Genomic DNA, 21138 nt, shown 5'->3' with positions numbered 1-21138 from the left:
AGCTGGCGGGGTTATGGACATTCTACATTATTGGGGGCTGAGCAGGGGGCAAATTGAACAGCTGGCGGGCGGCGGAAACGGGAGAGAGGGCGGCAGACAGAGCAGATGGCGGGTCGGCGCACAGGGGAACAGATGGTGGGCTTGAGCAAGGAGTAGACTGAACAGCTGGTGGGGGGCGGAAACGGGAGAGGAGGCGGTGGACAGAGCAGACGGCGGGACGGTGCACAGTAGAACAGATGGCAGGCCTGAGCAAGGGGAAGACTGAACAGCTGGTGGGCGGCGGAAACGGGGGGGGGGAGAGAGAGAGAGAATTACATGTAAAAGATAATGATTAGATTGATGATAGAACCATTGCCTCGTACATGCTTTTGTAGGCATAAGGCCTTATCTTTTGACTGGGTTAACGAGGAATTACAAAGCCTTCTATAACACAAGGCATTACAAACATTAAGGCGAAAAAACATAACACACACGATTATTTTTTCAAATTCTGGGGGAGATCTCGGGCAGAGAACCCAAACTCTTAACACACATAAACATAGGAAAGGAGATTAAACTCCCCTCTCGATGCCAGTGATGTCGCCTTTTCCGGCGTCTCTTCCATGCTACTGCCCCATCCATAGCCTTATGGAGACTTCAATGTGCCAACTCCAGCTATGATCTTGCCACTTTTGGCTGATTTGGGAAAAATCCCCAAAGTCACGTCGGTGTAGAAGCTGTAATATGGTGAATTTTTCCCAAAATTGGGAAAGCCCCAAATTTTGTGGAGAGTAGAGGTTTTAATGAGGCAAAATTTGCCCTAATTTTGAAAACCCCCAATTTGTGAATGTTGCAAAGGTTTCAATTTAATCAATTTTTGCCAAAATCAACAAAACCCCAATTTGATTTTTAATGACCCGTGAGCTTGGAACTAGTGGTGTCACCGTTGGAAGCTCACATGGGTACCAACATGGGATCTTCAAGTGGTACGAAGCAGAGCTTGTGGCCGGACCTAGGTGTGCTGACCTTATGTCTACAATTAGGCTTATCTGATACGGACAAGAAAGGGCAATTTTTGTATGGCCTGGACACGCAAATCCAATGGGAGGTGCGTATTTTTAGGCCAGCCACCTTTGAGGACGCACTCTCGCTTGTGCAGAGTGCAGAAATGAAACACAATGGTGGCAAGCCCAAGACTTCCCAGCCAGCGTCTCCCAGGGCTAATGCCTCGGGGGGCAAAAGCCAGAACCAGACGGGGTCTTCCTCAAGACAGAGCCCGGGAGCCTGTGGCTCCAAGAACTCGAACAATGCGTCTAAGCTTACTCCAGACCAGAAAGCAGAGGCAGGCAAGACAGGTGGCAAGTTGAGTGCTGAGGAGCTTTCTCAGTACAAGGAGGAGGGTAGATGTTTCTTTTGTCATACAAAAGGACATACTTCTCGGGATTGTTCGAAGAAGCCTCCAAAGGCCGCCGCCGCCTCCATAGCTTCCGTGGTGAGCTCAGCTCTCACACAGACCCCAGCGGCTAATCCTACTTCTTCAAACCCCGATGCTTCAATTGGAGCAATTAATAGCCGGGAGCTCGAAGATAAGCAGAAGGGCGCCCATGACCAGGAGTATGAGCGCAACGAATTGCTGAAGTCCTTTGGCTACATAGGTGGCCAGAGAGTCGTCGTCTTGTTTGACAGCGGCGGCAGCACGGAGGATGTTGTCACGGAACAGGCCGCTAGGCGTGCCCGTTTCAAGCTGACTCCGGTGGACAAATAGGTTGAGGGTTTTAGCACAGGTATGACAACGAGCGTCAAGTATGAAGCTCTAGGTGCTAAGTTAGTGATTCAGGGCATAGAGTTTGTGTGTGACTTTATGGTTGCCCCTCTTGTAGGAGCAGCCATAATTTTGGGTATTCAGTGGTTTCACAAGTTTCTCCCGGATGTCAAGTGGGACAAGCACACGTTCCAGATCAATCGGAATGTGTCAAACACCCCGGTGACCATTAAGTGTGAGCGAGGAATTCCGAACTTTCTGCTCATAAGCCACTTGCAGGCTAAGCGAGCAGTCAGGAAAGGCGCAGAGTGTGCGATGATTTACACAGACGGTGGTCAGTGCTTCCGAGAAGTACTCGGTTCTCCATGAAAAGTTCCAGAAGATTTTTCTTCGGGACAGCCTCCCTCCCCAGCTCCCCCCATCCAGACTGGAGGATCACATGATTGACCTCCTCCCAGGCTTGGAACCCCCGAGCAAGTTTCCGTATCGCCTTTCCAAGGCAATGGAATCGGAGTTGGACCGCCAACTCCAAGAATTGTTGCAATCTGGCTTCATCCGCCCCAGTGTGTCGCCATTTGCAGCACCAATCTTATTTGTCAAGAAAAAGGATGGGTCTTCCCGTTTGTGTGTCGATTATCATGCACTCAACAAGCTGACTATCAAGAGCAGATTCCCGATGCCTCGAATTGACTATATTCTCGAGAGGCTGAATGGAGCAAAGGTGTTCTCGAAACTGGATTTAAAGAGTGGGTACCACTAGGTGCGGATTGTGGAGGGGGATATCCCCAAGACAGCCTTCCGTACGGAACGGGCCCACTATGAATTTGTGGTCATGCCATTTGGCTTGACGAACACCCCAGCCACATTTAACCGCATGATGATGTGTGTTTTCCGGGATTTGATTGGAAAGTGTGTGTTCATATTTTTGGACGACATACTCATATTTTCAGCTACGGTTGAGCAACATGACGTTGATGTGGAGAAAGTCCTTACGTTGCTAGAAAGCAACGAGCTCTACGTCAATGAAAAGAAGTCGGAATTTTATTTGTTCCAGGTGGATTACTTGGGATATATAATTAGTGCTGAAGGCATTTGACTTGATCCGGCTTAAGTGGCCGAGATTGTCAACTGGGAAGTATCTTAGACAGTCTATGACATTAGATCATTTGTGGGTATATGTTAGGCATATTCCACCCACATCGACAAGTTTTCTGATCTCTCGGCAGATCTCACCGATCTGCTAAAGGGGGTGAAAACAAGAAGGCAAAAGATTCGAATGACTCCACGAGCGTAGGAGGCATTCCAAAACCTCAAGGTGGCTTTATCAGAAGCACCTTGTTTAGCACTTGCCTCGTGGGACGACCCATTTCAGGTGATCACTGATGCGAGTAACATCGCAATTGGAGGTGTATTGCAACAGAATGGTCATCCAGTAGCTTACATGTCTCGTAAGTTACTGCCCGCCGAGAAGAACTACTCAGTTTATGATCGTGAACTCCTAGCAGTTATACAGGCCTTGAAACATTGGAAACATTTCCTGTATGGCCGTGACTTTGAGGTTCGTACTGACCATCAGGCATTGCGCTGGATTCAGACGATGCCAAGTGCACAGTGGAGTGATCGACAACACCGTTGGAGTCAGATATTCCAGCAATTCGGTGGTATGATTGAGTATCTTCCAGGAAAGGCCAATCTAGTGGCCGATGCTTTGAGCAGGAAGGGACAAGTGTATGATTCAAACCACTAGATTTGATCTTGTTGGTATAGGACTAGAGGACATGAAGCACACGTACGTGGATTCCGAGGAATTCGGTACACAGTGGGAACAGGCATTGGATGCCACAGGACCATGCCATTTTCTGATACGCGATGGTTGGCTTTTCTACAAAGGTCGACTGTGTGTCATGAAGTCGTTCAGGGCAGCTCTTCTCCATGATGCACACGACGCCATTACAGGTGGTCATAGGGGCATGAATTCGACTCTGGAGAAATTGGAACGGCAATACTATTGGCCAAAGATGAGGCGTGATGTGTTTACATATGTACAACGCTGTGACATTTGTCAAAAGGTGAAAGCTCCTCGTGGAAAGAAGATAGGGTTGTTACAGCCCTTGCCAGTTCCTGAGGGTCCTTTCCAGGACATTTCGATGGACTTTGTCACAAATCTGCCTCCCAGTCCGAGTAAGCCTAATACTCAGTGCTTAACTATTGTTGATAGATTTAGCAAATTTGTTATGCTTATTCCTTGCAGGGCCAATGTGACCGTCGAGGATGTTGCCCAGTTGTTCATTCGGCATTGGTATCCGATTGGCGGGATTCCTAGAACCATAGTGTCAGGCCAAGATGCCAAGTTTACCAGTCATTTTTGGAGGGCATTGTTTGATAATTTTGGTACTAAGTTGAATTTTTCCAGTGCATTCCGTCCACAGACAGACGGCCAGACAGAGATATACAACCAGTTGGCCTTTGATGTGCTGAAGTGTTATGTCCACGATGAGCAAGGTAAGTGGGAATCGTATTTGCCTTTAGTTCAAGCTGTTTTGAATGACTCTTTTTCTTCAGCTATTGGCAGGACTCCATATGAGGCAACGTTTGGAAGACCTTTCCAATTGTTGTTAACCAGGACTTCGTCTTCACTACCGGAGGCGAAGAGAGTGACGGAGTCTTACCAAGAGATCTTAGAGTCAGTAAAAGACAGGTTGGCTAAAGCGCAAGAGGCCTACACTCGACAGGCCAATAAAGACCGAAGGGATATGAAGTTTTCGGAAGGAGATTGGGTTTATCTTCAGATAATGAAGCAAAGATTGAAGCAGGTGGGCAAGCGATGCCCAAGGTTGTCTTTCATGAGCTTGGGACCTTTTCCCATCCGGAAAAAGATTAATGAGGTGTCTATGCAGTTAAAGCTACCTCCGAGTTGGACTATGCACGATGTATTTCATGTCAGTTGGTTAAAGCCATATGCAGGTCCACCCCCTTGTGAGAGGTCAAAGACGAAGCGGAACCAGACATTGTTGATGAAGCAGAAGTAATGGTTCCAGAACAGATCCTTCTGCACCGTTTCAAGCATGGCTCCGGCCGAAGACTACGACAGTTCCTCTCACGAAGTTTCAGGACCGAGGAACTCATGAAGCGGTATGGCTTGACGAAGAGTTCTTCGAAGACTATCCGGCGTTATTGACGGACTATTTGGAGGCTATGCAGCTTCCGTCAAGTTAAGCAGAAGGGGATGTCACGTGCATCCCGCACTTGGATGCCACGTAGACGTCCAAGGTCAGGTGTGCACTGTCCTGCACATGAAACAGTGCCAGTCTGCGCTGTGAGTCTCCCTCTGGAATGATGTCAGTTGTTCTGTATGTTTGGTCTGCCACCAGATGTCAGACAGCTGTGTAGATGTAGGTATGCATCAGGTTTGGACACGAGGAAGGCTATGGGCCACCCCAAGGGGGCCAGGCAGTCCCAGGACTTACCCACCAGCCCAAGGAGGGGCTGGGCAGGCTGTCGGCCAGCCCAAGAGGGCTTGGCCAAGCAGCTGACTTGCTTTTGGGCCAGCCCAGCCAGTTGGCTAGCCCATAGGGCAGCCTGGACTGCACGCGGCCAGTGCCTAGGTGCTGCCCAGCAGCCTGCGCTGGCCTGGACAGCAGCCCATAGAGGCAGCCAGGACAGTCCAGCAGTCCAGTTTGAACACGTGGGAATTTTCAGCATTAAATGCTTTTAAACAGGTCGTGGAGGGAAATTCAACCAGCCGACTAGCATACTGAAGGGGTATAAATACCCAAGGTATAATTCAGTTCACTTATCTCATTATTCACCAAGAGCTCAAGCAAACCAAGGGCTAGACAAGCCAAGGGAATTGCTAAGCAAAGGGGTGGAGAACTGAAGGTCAAGGGCAGGGATTTTCCAACCAGGAAAAGGTCCAAGATTGCTGTATTTTCTTTCAGATTTCTCATCATTCTAATAAAGCAAATACACCATCCGTGGTGGGGCCCTACAGAGGGTAATTGGGACCCAATACTGTGTCCTCTCCACCTCTCCCTCTCTCTCTCTCTTTTCTGCATTTCTCCTTTCAATTTGTGCGTTAATTTCCGTCGCGAAAAGAGTGCTGAATTCTGAGTATTAAAGTTACAGATTCTTCTCCGAAGCTTCCGCATATTACACACGTGTTGCGTTTTTGCATATCAGCAACCTATATTTTGATGCCTCGATGACATGCCCTAACTTATTAAACAGTTGTCCTCTTTGCTTTTTTTTTGTTTTTTGGTGGGCTTAGCTCCTCTCCCTCTTTGGCTCTTGAGACATGGTTCTTCATGCGGAATCTCTTGTGCTTGGCTTTGGGAAGCATCTTGCCCTCGCGGTTTTCACCCCTTTACATAGAGTGACCTTGGGTTTGACCTCTCCGGCAGATACTCCCACCCCTTGCACCTCTAGAGTCCCCCTCAGGGAGGAGTTTTCTAGCACGATTCTTTTCTTGTCAAGATCAATACGCACCTGTTATATGTCAGAAGACACAAACACGTGCACACATGCTCATCCTTGAGTTTAACTGGGCATCCCTGACCCTTGGCACACATACACAAAGATGCTCAGAAGCATAAATCAAATAAACAAATGAATGCACAAACAGTTCCTTGGTTTTAACACCAATTTCTTGGTTCTTACACTAGTTCATATTGTAGTCCAACTACCCATGTCAGTGTTTGAGTATGTTAGACTAATAGTATTCATATCCATGTACTCAGTTTTGATTTCCTTCACTGATAAACAGTGCCTCCATGAGATGGCTAGTCCCATGACTCTTGTACAAAAGGTTGTGTTGTTCAATCTCGAAGTTTCTCCTTTTGGACACAACTTGGACAACAACCCTCAAGTTCTAGAATACTCAGTTCCTTGCAGCGGAATATAAACTTTGAGCATTCTTCTTTGTTCCTGGTTCATTGGATGTCAAAATACAAAGGCCAATGACATCCCCCTCGGCTTCTAATGAGTTGTCGTCAACTAAAAAGCTTCTTGATATGCATATAAAACCTATGAATACTTTGCAAATAAGTTCTCATCCACCCACTTGGCATCCATTACCGAACAATTCTTGAACTTGACAAGGTATTTTCTAGTAACCTTGCCATGCGATCCCCTTCTTTCCTTATGAAAGACAATCTGCTTTGGTTGAAGAACTTCCTGTAGCTCTTCAACTTTTGGTGGATCCTTGTTCATTGGTTCCAAAGGATCGGGACCCTTATAAGCTCTTAGGAGACTCACATGAAAAGCATTGTGAATCCTCCAATGATCAGGTAATGCTAGTCTGAAAGCCACATCGTTGATCTTTTCCAATATTTGGAAAGGTCCATAGTCAACTTAAGATAAACTTTCTCTTTTCCCTTCTTCTTGCGAAGCCTTGCTTTCTCAAGCTTCAACGATACCCAATCACCTTCCTTGTACTCCACCGCCCTTCTATGCTTATCTGCAACCTTTTTCTGCTTAGCCCTTGATCTCTCTATGGTGGTCCGCACCTGTGCAAAAGCCATATCCAAATCTTTGACATACTCATTTGCTGCAAAGATCTCATCCTTAGTCATTAGAAGTGGTGGTAGTACAACTTTGCCATAAACAACCTCAAATGGTGCCTTTCTTGTGGAACTATGCATTGTATTGTTGTAAGCAAACTCTACTAGTGAAAGATACTCTCCCACTCCGTTTTCTGTTCTGCTACATAGCACTTTAACAAATCCAATACGGCTGAATTTGCTATCTCACTCTAGCCATCCGTTTGCGGATGATACGAGAAAGAAAAACCCAATTTCATCCCCATATTATCAAACAATGCCCTCCAAAACAAACTGGTGGTCCTGGGATCTTGATCACGTTGGGCATTCCATGATGTTTGAACACCTGTGCTAGAAAAACCCTTGTGATGTGGTCTGCCTTGATGGTCTTCCTTAGTGGAATGAAATGAGCTTGCTTATTGAACCTGTCTATAATGGTCCAAATACCATCATTCCCAAACTTGATGTTTGAACACCTGTGCCAGAAAAACCCTTGTCATGTGGTCTGCCTTGATGGTCTTCCTTAACTATTTGGCCCTCCTAGCTCTTTTTCACATGATGGAACACATGCCCGGACACTCGACAAGTTGAACAACGCATGGGGTCAGGAACCATAAGGTTTGCTCAAGAAAAAGCACCAATCTTGGTCAAAAAGCAGGAAAAAGCAAAAAGTCAAACTGGGTTGACCGCGAGCTAGGGGCACCACTAGCAAAGAGGAGACTGAGCCGGACCATAAAGCTAAAAGCCGTTTTTTCAAAAAGCAGTTCCAAGGCCGAAAAGCAAGGCCCTGAAGTTAGAAAAGCAAAGTTAAAGAACTTTGACAAAAGTGAGTAATATTTTATTATAAAGTGGAAAGCAAAGGGAAAAAGGCAAAAGCAAAAGCTTGGTTAAGCTTTTGGCAAGTATAAAATGGCTTGAACCTCTCTTGTAGGATCATGAAGGAGATCATGGAGTGTGTGAAGACCATCTTCATCGTTATCATCACCATCATCAAGCTTTTGAAAAGCGCCCTCTTTTTGTGCTGCCTGCACCTGCGTGCACTGCCTGCCTCCGCCAGAATTTCCGCCTTCTCCTAGTGGGTTTTCAAGGCTGATCGCGTGCAAGGAAAGCACACGTGCTAATCGTTGATATCTGAGGCTCCCGGGTTGAAAAGCATCCTTCTTACATGCTGTTTTTGACCGAAGCACTGACCCACAGGGCTGGACAGAGCTGAAAACAGCCGCCTATGGCAGCGTGCACGCCTACATAGGTTGATTGCATGTTTGTACAAGTTTCCAGACATCATCGTTGATTCTATGGGTTGCCCAGGTGCTGAAAACAGGGAATACAGGGCTGGACAGCAGGTATATAAGAAAAGCAACGAGGTTTACCGCGTTCTTCTATGGCGCTTTCATCCCATAACTTATATAGGGGTTGCCTGCTATTGGACAAGTGGATTCAGAGATGTTTTGGACAGTTTGGTCGTGGAAAGCAGGTTGCTTTTGTGGACCAAGGCATCGCCACATGTTACTTCGGAGAGTTCTATCGCGAAAAATAGATTGCTTTTATGGCTCAAGGTTGCTTTTCAACCATTCAAGCTATTTCAGAGAGTTCTATCGCAAAAAGTAGGACTAATTTTGTGGTCTTGAGTTCCTTTTCAAACATACAGGCTACTTCGGAGAGATCTATCATGGAAAGAAGGTTGATGTAACTTGGACTTGGACTTGGATCTGGATTTAGACACTTGGACTTGGATCTCGATTTAGACTTGGACTTGGATTTGGACTTGTAACTTGGACTTGGACTTGGACTTGAACTTGGATTTTGGACTTGGATTCACTGGACTTGAATCCATTGGATTTGGTTATTGGATCTGGTACTAGCCCAGTGAGAGATTCTTGTGGGTCATCCTTGTGGTGTGCTCGGCATCAGAGATCTCGTATCTCGACATCAACATTGACTTGGATTCTACTTCGGAATATTTGTTTACTTTTGTATTCATTGTTGTATTGATCCTGGCCAGCGTGCTCGTGGATTGTTCCTGAATAAATTCTCGAAAGGGGGCAAGGCTTGTTCCTCGCTTAGTGTGGTGTATTGTGCAAAGTTCCCTAACCCCTTCTCTCTCTCTCTCTCTCTCTCTCCCTCTCTCTCTCTCTCTATCTTTTGGATACGTGGTCGAGTCTATCGTGGCATGTCTCTCTAGGCTTACAGCCCAAATCTGAAATTTCACATTTGGGCCTTCAATTGGAGAGGAAAAGTGCAATTTTTTTCTTCTTTTTAGGGGCCTAAATGTGAAATTTCAGATTTGGGCCTTCAACTAGGAAAGTGTAATTTTTCCCTCCAATTTGGGGGCCCAAAGCTCAAGTTTCAAATTTGGGCCCTCAATTAGAGAGCGAAAGTTCAATTTCCCTCTCCAATTTAGGGGCCTAAATCTGAAGCCTCACTTATTTACAATGTTACTTTAATACTTAGGATCAAGAAAACAAAAGTACCAAAATCCAATAGCGAATAACCAAACAAAATTTAAAACTACAATGTATTGTTGATTGCATGCATGGACAATTCTAAGTGATTTCCTCATTTTGAGTCATACTTTATAGATGTTACATAAACAAAAATTAACATGCCTCATAATTGATGGAGCTGCAAGCACAAATTGCAATAATGTTCAATATTAAACGTTTTTATTTCTTCATTCTCGACTTTTCAGCTGCCGTGAAATGTTGGATGAAACGTCCATGACAGAAACGTTTCAATAGCAAAACGCGTTTCACGTTTCTGCAGCAACGAAACTCATTTCGCGGTTACCCTGAGCAAGAGAGCCTCTCTTAATGAAGAGAGAGGGCTCCAATTGATAGATTTGAGCCTCACATAAGCTAAAATGGCAAGAGAAGGCTATGATGACAAGTGGAGAGCCACACAATAGCTGAACTAACAAGTGTGAGGCCACTTGTCTCACTTTGATCCACTTTCTTGCCACATGTCCCAATCTAAGAGATGGGTTCTTCCATAATCTTTACCTTTAAAAATATCCCAACTGGTAGACCTTCTGCCAAATGTGCTTTGGCATGTCTCCCTATTTGCTTAATTCTAGACGTAACGACGCGAACGGAATTTCCATCGGAGTCGAGCCAAAAATAGTAACCCTCCTAGATTTTTAGGAGTGTGATTCTTTGTATTCCAAGATAATCCCCCATTCCCAAAGCTTGTACTTTCCAAATATTTAGACGTCCTGGAGCCCACACATAGTAGTTAGAAAACGCGTTTCCTACAAGAAAGGAAAGGAAACGTGGAAACGTATCCTTGTAGGAAATGCGTTTTTTTCAAGCAAATTTTTTGAACTTTTTTTTTTTGCCCCAAATCTAACGTTGAAATTTGTGCCACTCTTTTGATAAAGTTTTTTCTGGTTTCCATGTGCCACTTTCCCTCATCAAGGCTGATTTATTTTGTATTGTTTATGGGCATTGGGCCATGACTGTTGATTCATCATGATTCACGTGACATGAACACTTCAAACTTATAAGTTTTAACCTAAGTAGTGTCATGTATGGGTTTTTTTTTTGGCATGAAATGATGGATGATTGGATCATGGATAGTGGATAGTGGACCATGGTCTTTGAATCATGATCATTTGACATTGATGATGGATGATTATATGGTTTTTGTTATTGTGATTCAAAGACTGTAGGCTTCAAATTGATGTTTCCATGTATTCTATGCATTTAGTGTTATTTTTACATATTTTATTTTCAAGCATCATGGTATGCCTAAGACTATTGTGGGAGATCGGAATCCAAGAACCCCAAGTTTGTTTTGGTAGGCTTTATTGATAATATGGGCACAAAGCTGAATTTTTCATTAGCTTATCATTCTCAGACGGATGGGCAGAGTGAAATTGCAAATTCAGCTGAACTTGATTTGCTCAAATGCTATGTGGTTGAATGGAAATCAGATTGGGAGAAGTACTTGTCTCTTGTGGAGTTTGCTTATAACAATACGGTGCACACCTCCAATGGGAAAGCACCCTTTGAGATTGTTTATGGCAGGGTGGTGCTTCCACCTATCCTTCGCACGAAGGATGAAATCTTTGCTGTTGTAGATGAGTATGTTAGAGATCTGGATATAGCTTTCTCACAGGTGCGGACATCGGACAGCCATACAAAGAACTCAGGAAAAGCATAAGAAAGCTGCAGATAAACATCGCAGACATGTAGATTTCAAAGAGGGTGATTGGGTGCTTCTCAAGTTTGAGAAGGCACGCCTTCGGAAGCAACCTGGCAAGGAAGGCAAGTGCCCAAAATTGTCTCCCAGGTACTATGGGCCATTCCAACTGTTGGAATGGATTAATGAGGTGGCTTTCAGACTTGCTTGGCCTGAGCACTGGTGCATACATAATGCTTTTCATGTTAGCCTCCTCAAGAAATATGTGGGTCCTGAGCCGCTTGAGCTGGTTATTGAGGACCAATCGGAAATTGATGAGCTTGAAGAAGTTCTTCAACCGGAACAGATTGTGTTTCATAAGGAATAGAGAGCTGTTGGTGGCAAGCTTATCTGCAGGTTCCTTGTGACGTTTAAGAACTACCTTGCTCTAGATGTGAAATGGGCAGATGAAGACTACTTCAAGGAATACCCGGATCTTCTACATGTTTATTTGGCCGCTTTTCAGTTGCGGACAACTGATTAGACGTCAGGGAGAATGTCATATTTCTGATTATACACATGTGGAGGAACACCATGGAAGGGTAGGTATAGACTCTGGTGTGTGTTCCAGGCATGATTTGTTACATGTGGAAGGACTCCATTGAAGGATTTATATCCTGGTGTGAGTTCTTGGCATGGCTTAGTACATGTGGAAGGGCTTCATGGAAGGGTAGATACCCTAGTGAGAGTTCCTGGCATGCTGATGAAGTCTCATGGACGGGTGGACACCTTGGTGAGCATTCTTTATACTTGTATGGGCGGTGTTCGAGACGGGTTCTGTGCAAGATGAATAAGTTGGGAGATGGAATCCAAAATATTATTGAACAAGAGGAGGTAAGAATGCTATGTCTCGACAGGCCTAGGGTTAGGGCTAGGGACGTGGACTAACCCAGGTTATGGTTAGGGCTTAGTTGGGGCGTGGGGACCTAGAGGGTTCACACGTGGGCCAAGGGTGCTAGTAGATCTAGATTGGCTAAGAGCCTATAATTAATACCCTACGGGTAATAATGGCTAAAAGCTTATAAATAAAGCAAGGGCCAATAATAGCCAGGTTATCGCTATATAGGGGAACTTATGAGTTATTGAGGTATCCACGTGGTCGATATGAGGGCCACCAAGGGCTTGCAAGATCTCATGGCCATGGAGCTGCTAGTGGTATGGGACGGTAGGTTGGGGCCATCGGTACCAAGCAGGCTCGCGGCAATCAGACCTTATCACTATATAAGTGACCTGGGGGGCACTTATGAGTTATTGAGGTATTCACGCGGTCGACATGAGAGCTACCAAGGGCTTGCAAGATCTCATGGCCATGGAGCTGCTAGTGGTATGGGACGGTAGGTTGGGGCCATTGGTACCAAGCAGGCTCGTGGCAATCAGACCTTAGGCTCGGTGTGAGTCGTGAGAGGACTCTATGGTTGGGCAGTGAGTTGCTAGTAGCTACAATCTCTCGCCGTCATGTGATGCATACTATGTTAGGTCTATGAAACCTCGTTAGGGTTTCGGCTCTAGGTCAGATGATCCTTGGGTGTGGTATGTGAATTCCTTATAGTGCCAAGCTTCAAGGAAGGGGGGACACGTGTCCAATGTATGTGAAAAGTCTTAGTTAATCCAACTGGATAATCGGTTGATCTCCTATTGTGAGAGGTCCAAGAATGGAGAGTCTGAACTAAAAAAGCGGGGAAATGATCCATTTGGAGGCCGTGTGCATCAAACCACAACTACCTCGGAGTACCATGCTGGTGAGGATAATGATGGTGATGGTGCTGATGAGGAGTATGAGACCATGAATAGTACAATGATACCATGGGTATACAGTGCCATGGAAAAAACTAAAGGAACATCAAAACTGAAAACTGAAATATGACTCTATAAGCCTTCTGATGGCAGATGGGCGTATGGTGAGGGCATGTCATGTTGTCATTGTTCCATCATGCACCATGTTTCTGTTCATGGGGTCTTGCATGCTGTGACATATGCCCTGCTTCCAATGTTCTTAAACAATAATGATTTGCAGCCTTTTTTTTTTGTAAAATGAGCTAACTTCTTATCAAGAGATTTGGGCCTACTTCAATTTACAAGTCTTAATTTGTTACTGATGAGCTTGTAAAGGTTCAATTGATTTGTTTAAATTCTGATTAGAAATTCTTTTGTATGTAGGTCTTTTTAATCATTAAGAAGAGCTTGAAGCGCTGTTCTGCTCTTACTAGGAATCAAACTCTCTACAATCTATTCTTGGTATGATTCAATGTCGTTTCTGCGACGAACCTTTTGCCAATTTGTCTTAATCTGTCAAATGAGAATAAAATGATTCTAGTTTTAAGTAAGTGGAATCATGCTTTTAGGATTGAGCAGGCAAGATTGATTACTAATGATGTGCCCTTGGGGTGATGTTAAATTTAATAGGTGTTTCAAAGGATCTTGAAGGCATATGCTGCAAAGCTGCTAGCAAGGCTCCCTAGGGGAGGGACTGGCATTGTTGCTGCAGCAACTGGAACGGATGGACAAATTAAAGTGGGTAAATGGTAGAGTGGATTCTTGTTTGTTTACCTTTATAAAATTTTGACATTGTATAGAATCTTTGAATCACCCTCTTATCTTTTGTGCAAGGAAGACTTCCGATAAAGATGAAAGGGTCATTTGTTATATTGTCAACACTGCAGAATACTGTCATGAAACGGTAAGTAGGGCTGACTATTCATAGAAATTCTCCTGGACTGGTCTTAAATTTATTTATGTGAAGTAATACATCATCTGATGTTTTGATAAACATGTTTGGCTTGCTTTTTGTTTCATTAATATGAATGAAGAACACACTAATTGTGCTAATCTGCGTGATTTTCAAAATATTAGGCATGATCCACCTTCTATTGGACCAACTCTTTAAACACAGACACATTCCACACCCACAGTAATAGTTTGGCACAATACTCCTGGAAAAGTAACTTAGTTTTATGATGAGGCTGTTTGCAAGGTTTTTTCTGTGACTTCCTCTCTAAAGAGCGTAATTCCCTATCTACAAGGTTGGGGATTCCATGAAAACAGGCAACTACATAATCATCATAGTGACCCATACTATGATCACATTATATGCCTCAGCTTTTCTGTTGCAGAGAAAGAAAGAAATATTCATTATCATCCACTAAAGACCCAAAGGGTCTATGAGATCAAAAGGTGGTACATGTAATCCATGAATATACTGAATGTCAACAACACACGAAAGTAAAAAAGCCACGTATTCCAAAAACAGGGCCCACATACTACGTGAGCCCTGCATGTTCAGTGAGCAATGAAAGTTACTCATCCCATCATCTAGCATCCACATTGAGGACCGAGTAAGTAGCATCAATGTTGACCTCTTGGGGTGGTGCCGCTCTATGGCACTGGAGTATATCCCTGATCTGGAGGTGGCAGGAGGAGGGTCTGGATCTCGGGGCTTGAGGGCATCTAGCTCTTTGAAGAATCCATGCCATTCTAGGCCCTAGAAAAGCTATGGCTGTTTTTTTTGAAGGCCTTTGATACTGTTCCAGGGAAAAAGCATTCTGTTGGCTTGGGGGACTGGTCTTTCAAGATGAGCTGCAATACTCTATTTGATCAGGTTATGATACTGTTCCAGGCAAAAAGCTCTCCGTTGGCATGGGGGACTGGACTTTCAAGATGAGCTGCAATGACTCTATCTGAATAGGGTACCAAAACTCCAAGGAGGATATCTGAGCAGACTAGAAGCTTTATGTTGATGATGGTTGCTGAATCAATCAAAAGGTCAGGAGGGGCTGGTTCTGTTTTGGGACATATTTTTATTGCTTTTCTACTATATGTAGATGAATGTGCCGATTTCCTCATCTTTGGAATGTCTTCAAATGAAATTGGGTGCACTAGAGACCTTTCACAAGCTGGAGGTAAACTCTTGGGTGGGAATGAATAGATATATTTCACATTCAAAGCAGAACCAGTAGAGGCAGTTTGGCTGTGCAAGGTAAATTACGTTTCTCAGTGCTCCAAGTTTAGTAGGCAAGAGGGGATACCAATTGGTGACACATGGACAATCGCATAGTTAATGTCACAGAATTCCTTACAGCTTCTATTTTTCTAATGTTCATGTGTGGCATGTGGAGCTTGACATGACATACATGTATGGCTGGTGTAGCCTGACATGGTGTGTCTGTGTGGCATATGGAGCCTGACATGATAGTACATGTATGGTTGGTGTAGCCTGACATGATAGTACATGTGTGGCTTGTGGGGCCTGACATGGTGTACGTGTATGGCTCATGGAGCCTGACATGATGTAATTCTATCTTGGAGATCTTTTGTATTTATGTTCTGGGAAGGTTCCAGAAGGATTGTGAGCCTTGGAAATTTTGTCGGATACAACTGAGCAGATGGGTGTTTCTTCCAGTCTAGCTGCACTCATGTGTGTGCATGACTTTGATTTTATCTTTGGATGACTTGTATTGTTTGCTTGGACAATGCTTGAGATTTCTACTTGCGTTGTCCATGGGGCCGGGGACGCTTGGGCACCCTGTGGACGTGTATATGTGCACATCCGTTTGGGACCGACAGGTGGTGTTCATGTGTTTTGCAGGTGGTAAGTGTACTCAAAAACCCAATTTACAGCTTTATGTTTTCACATACTAATAAATATGGGTGCAGGTTCACACACACTTAATAAGTGACCGGACAACTTATAAGTTGTACACACTGGACGGGACTTATTTAATACATGTGGCAGCCATAAGGTGGGCACGTGACTTTATTTATACCCACTTCTAGTAGGCGCCCCCTTTTTGGACCCAAAAAGCACACGTTTGAGCTATTTCCGCCGGGGAGCCCTTATTACTAGCAAAAAACTCAGATTTGGAGCATGCGCCTGCTTTTTTGGGTGTATGGGAATTGGTCGACCAGTTTTTGCAGCTGTGGGCAGCCTTTTCTCACCATCCATCGCTACGGAAACCATTCAGATGTATGGTAGAAGTTGGTCGACTACTCTTGGGAGCCTTTCTTGCTGCTGGTCGCCTGTTTACAGCTCTTAAAAAGCTGCTGGTCAGGGCACAAAAGAGGGGAGAAAGCTAGCCGACTTGAGGGAGAGTCATCTTTTGCTGATCGGAGTCTACCTGGAATGTGTACTACTGCCAGTCGACCCATTCTGTGGCTTCTGAGAGTGGTCAACTGTTGCTAACAGCCCTATAAGGCTGGTCGACTTGTTCTATGAGCCAGACAGGAGGAAGATGAAGATGCAGAGCTGTCCCGGACTGATGTGGGAGTGCTATGGGCTGTCCATGGTTGTCCTACATATGCTTTATGTCGGGAATGCTCTCTTGTGCTGAGGATCATGAACAAATTCTGCTTGTGTTTTTGTTTTGGTTTCATATTGTATTGGAAGAGACAGGTGCTAGCCAATGGAGAATCCATGGGCACCCGTGAAGTTGTATTTGGAAGCAGACTCCTTTTTGGTAATCTAACCATCAAGGGGGGGGGCGGGGGGGGGGAAGGTCAGCCCATCTTCTGGCCCCTGGTGTGGTGTACTGTGCAGATTTGCCATCTCTTTTTGTTTGGCATGCTTATATGTATTTTCAGTTTTCATGATTGATAAGATTTTCCGTGTACAGTTGCCCTTCCGTTTACATTGGTATCAAAGCCTTGTTTCTACACAGTTGTGCCTAATATGAGGCTGGATATGGCTGTAAGGAGTCATTATCCGTGAGAGAAGGTTGGGATTCTGAGGTAGCCCTCGTCTTATTGTTGCGCCTCGAAAGAGGTTACTTTTGGTTTAAGCGGCAGTGAGCGTGTGGAAAGACTTCGTGGCCCTCCTGTCTATGTAGGGGCACTGTTGCACCCTTGCAGTCTATTTGGTATCATACTTGGGGAACTGGTAGAGAGCGATTTCGGGGCACGGAAAATTGTTTTCTTTCTCAAAAGCTGGAAGATACATTATGGCCAATCAGTCAGATCATTCTATGTAGGACTCTATCACCCGTACTTCCCACATGCGGGAAGAAGATAGAGACAGGGATCATGTTGGGGCTTTGGTGGATAACGATCCACCGTTTTCTGCCAGGACTGAGGATCAACAGGATATTGATGCCTTGATGAATGAGCTTGAAGAGCTCCGTGCTTTGCAAAGAGATCTTGATGTACAGAGGGTCATTGAATCAAAGTTTCATGTCAAGGCTGATGTGGTCACTTTTGATGCAATTGCCCAACAGATGGGAATCGACAAACCTCGAGAGCTGGCTGTTGCTTATTTAAAAAGATGTGGTGATGTTGTTTTCGATGATGAGGGGAAGTGGGTCTTCACACGGCAGCCTCACAGGCTATCTCGTGAAGGGAACTCCGATGATGATGTGAGAGGTCATGCAGCCCGCACCAGTGATGTGAGAGGGTATGCAACCCGCACCAGTGATGTAAGAGGGTATGCAGCCCGAGCAAGTGATGTAAGTGGACATGCAGCCCGAGCAATTGTTTTGAGGGGGCTTGCAGCCCATGCAACAGATATGAGGGGGCATGCAGCCCAAGGAGATGATGTACATCGACATGCTGCTCGAGGGGATTGTAGACATATGCTCACTTATGGTAGTGCTATGTGTGAACAGGGCTTAACCAAGGGCACTTTTTCCCATATGGTTTTTCCCCTTGGACATCAAGTGTGAAAGGACACTCTAACATATAATATTTTGTACTTCTATATTATATGGATGTGGCACACATGCAAGGGTTGACTTGCATTTTGTGGATACCACACTTTTGGCTCTCTCTCTCTCTCTCTCTCTCTCTCTCTCTCTCCTCTCTCTCATTTCTGTGTGTGAGCTTCTCTACCCTGCACCTAACCCTAATGTGCAGGTTTGTGTGTGTGAGTGTGTGAGTCCAACACCCAACAGGGATGATGAGGGGTTTTCAGCCCATTTGAGAGATGCAGAAGATCTTCATGCATTGTCAGTGGTGTCTCCACCTTCTAGGTATGTTCCTGCTCCTAAAGTTCCATCCAGAGTGGAAGGTGTTACACGGGAAATCAGCCCTAGATCTAGGCATCGTCGCCATCGTAGGCATCACGAGGAGGAGGATGTATTAGAGCGTCGGGATGCCCGTCATAGCAAGAAGGCCAAAGAGTTCAAGTCAGGGGACAAGGACATCAAATTCGAGAGCTATAATGGAAAGTTGGATACTACCAAGGCTCTTGCTTTCATAAGGCGATTTGAAATAGCCTTTTGCACTGAGGAATTTACCAAGAAATCTATGCTCAGGCATGTGGGTATGCATCTTAAAGAGATTGCAAGTGATTGGTGGATGGCAAAGCTTTTGGATAGGACAGTTGCCCGTACATGGAGTGCTTTCAAAGAGCAATTTTATGATCAGTGCCTTCCTCCTCGCTTCAAGAAGGATGTACGAAAGGAATGGGATTGGCTAACACAGGATGAAGGCGAATTCGTTTCCTCTTATGTTTTAATGTTTTGGCGGATTCTTCTCAAAGTCACACCTTTCATGACAATTAGTGAGGACAAGAAGAAAAGAAAGTTTGAGTCAGGGTGCAACAAATCATTCAAAAGAGCCTTGTAGTGTATCTCCACAACACCTTACAGGAGCTCATATACTCGCCACTATTTCTGAGGAGTTGCATGGTAAGGGAGCGTCAAAAAGACAAGAATTCAGCTCATACAAGGGAAAATTCAGAGTTGGAAATGAGCAGAAAAAGGATAGACAGCCACCTAAGTTTATGCCTAAGGAGTCCAAGGATGCAAAAGGGGGCTCAAAAAAGAAGCCGGGGGGTAAAAAGGATAATCCTAAGCTGTCCAGACATCATATTTTTTATTGCATGAGAGAGGAGAAGTGCTTCACATGTGGGAGCAAAGATCACATGAAAGCTCAATGCCCCCAGAATCAAAAAAAGAATAATGTGCAGGATGCCAAACCGAGTGTGAATGTTATACCCGATATTCAGGGTAACACAGCACATGAACCAAAGAGCAGAATCTTATGTAAAGCTTAGGGCAAGTTAAAGGACCAAACAGCTTTATTCCTTTTTTATAATGCCTCAACAGATAACTGCATATCCATACAGATGGCTGCTGCTCTTGGATTAAAGCCCAAGGAAGTGGGCATGGACTTTTATGCAGATGTTGCCTTGGCATTATCGTTTGGATCCCAAGATTTTGCACAAAGAAAAGAAAGTTATGTTTACTCATAGGGGAATGGAAGTCTGTATTGATGCGGGTACTACTGGGAGTACCTTACCCGTTGTATGCCATATATCTATTTCAAAGGCAATAAAGAAATCAGCTTGTTCTTACTTGGTCTTTGTACGTGATAATGTTGAGCATAATGCTATAACTCCCGTAGATCAAGATAAGATTAATTTCTTAAGTGAATATGTTGATTGTTTTGCCGATTCACTACCAAGACAGTTACCCCCAGAGAGGCTAGAGGATCATTGTATTGACATAATCCCTGGGAGCTCTCCTCTTAACCGATCTCCTTATAGGGTGAGTGCTGCCCAACAGGAGGAAATCATGACTCAAGTAAATGATTTACTTGAGAAGGGGTTGATAAGGCCAAGTTCTTCGCCTTATTGTTCTCCAGTTTTACTTTTGCAGAAAAAGGATGGGACATACAGAATGTGTGTTGATTATAGGATCCTTAACAAGATTACTATCAAGAATAGGTTTCCGATTTCTCGAATAGATGATATTCTTGATAAACTTCAGGGAGCTGCTTGTTTCAGTCGCATTAATCTTAAGAGTGGTTACCATCAAATTCGAGTGGTACCTCAAGATGTGCACAAAACGGCTTTTCGAACATCATTTGGACTATATGAGTATTTGGTTGTACCGTTTGGACTAACAAATGCTCCCGCCAACAAGAGGAAATCATGACTCAAGTAAATGATGTACTTGAGAAGGGGTTGATAAGGCCAAGTTCTTCGCCTTATTGTTCTCCAATTTTACTTGTGCAGAAAAAGGATGGGACATATAGAATGTGTGTTGATTATAGAATCCTTAACAAGATTACTATCAAGAATAGGTTTCCGATTTCTCGAATAGATGATATTCTTGATAAACTTCAGGGAGCTGCTTGTTTCAGTCGCATTGATCTTAAGAGTGGTTACCATCAAATTCGAGTGGTACCTCAAGATGTGCACAAAACGGCTTTTCGAACATCATTTGGACTATATGAGTATTTGGTTGTGCCGTTTGGACTAACAAATGCTCCCGCCACTTTCAATAGAATGATGGACAGAATTTTTAGACCTCACCGTAACTTCACAAGAACTTTCTTTGATGATATTATCATTTTTTCAAAGAGTGAGGCTGAACATAAAGAGCATCTTGCCATTGTTTTTGAAGAGCTAAGGAAATATAAACTTTTCATCAATGGGAAGAAGAGTGAATTCTTCTTGTCAGAAATTCACTATTTAGGGCATATTGTCTCCAAAGATGGAGTACGCATGGATCTCGCAAAAATTCAAGCCATCAAGGATTGGTTAGAACTACAGAATGTGCATCAAGTTAGGAGCTTATTGGTTTATGCTCTTATTATTGTCGATTTATTCGACACTTTGCTTTCTTAGCTTCGCCGTTATATGATCTAACGAAGAAGAAAGTAGCATTCCATTGTTCGGATCCCGAAAAGACAGCTTTTCAGAAGTTGAAGGATGCCATTATATCAAGGCCAGTTCTTATTATTCCAGAT

At 44.3% G+C, this 21138-nt stretch overlaps 1 protein-coding gene across 2 annotated transcripts in view; it reads left to right on the top strand.

Annotated features, from left to right (window-relative positions):
- Nucleotides 1-21138, top strand: part of HIT1 (Membrane trafficking VPS53 family protein) — an 88660-nt gene that overhangs the window by 53001 nt on the left and 14521 nt on the right. For both annotated transcript variants that reach the window (XM_086795341.1, XM_086795340.1), the window contains exons 15-17: nucleotides 13615-13692; nucleotides 13861-13968; nucleotides 14069-14134. In XM_086795341.1, coding sequence (XP_086651467.1) covers nucleotides 13615-13692; nucleotides 13861-13968; nucleotides 14069-14134 — 252 coding nt within the window. The remainder of the gene's footprint in view (nucleotides 1-13614; nucleotides 13693-13860; nucleotides 13969-14068; nucleotides 14135-21138) is intronic.

The sequence above is a fragment of the Cibotium barometz genome, chromosome 62, assembly GCF_041138505.1.
Source record: "Cibotium barometz isolate CiBa-2024 chromosome 62, ASM4113850v1, whole genome shotgun sequence".
In the NCBI taxonomy this organism is placed as follows: Eukaryota; Viridiplantae; Streptophyta; class Polypodiopsida; order Cyatheales; family Cibotiaceae; genus Cibotium; species Cibotium barometz.
The sequence above is the reverse complement of the archived record's forward strand: the minus strand, read 5'-3'. Positions and strand labels throughout refer to the sequence as shown.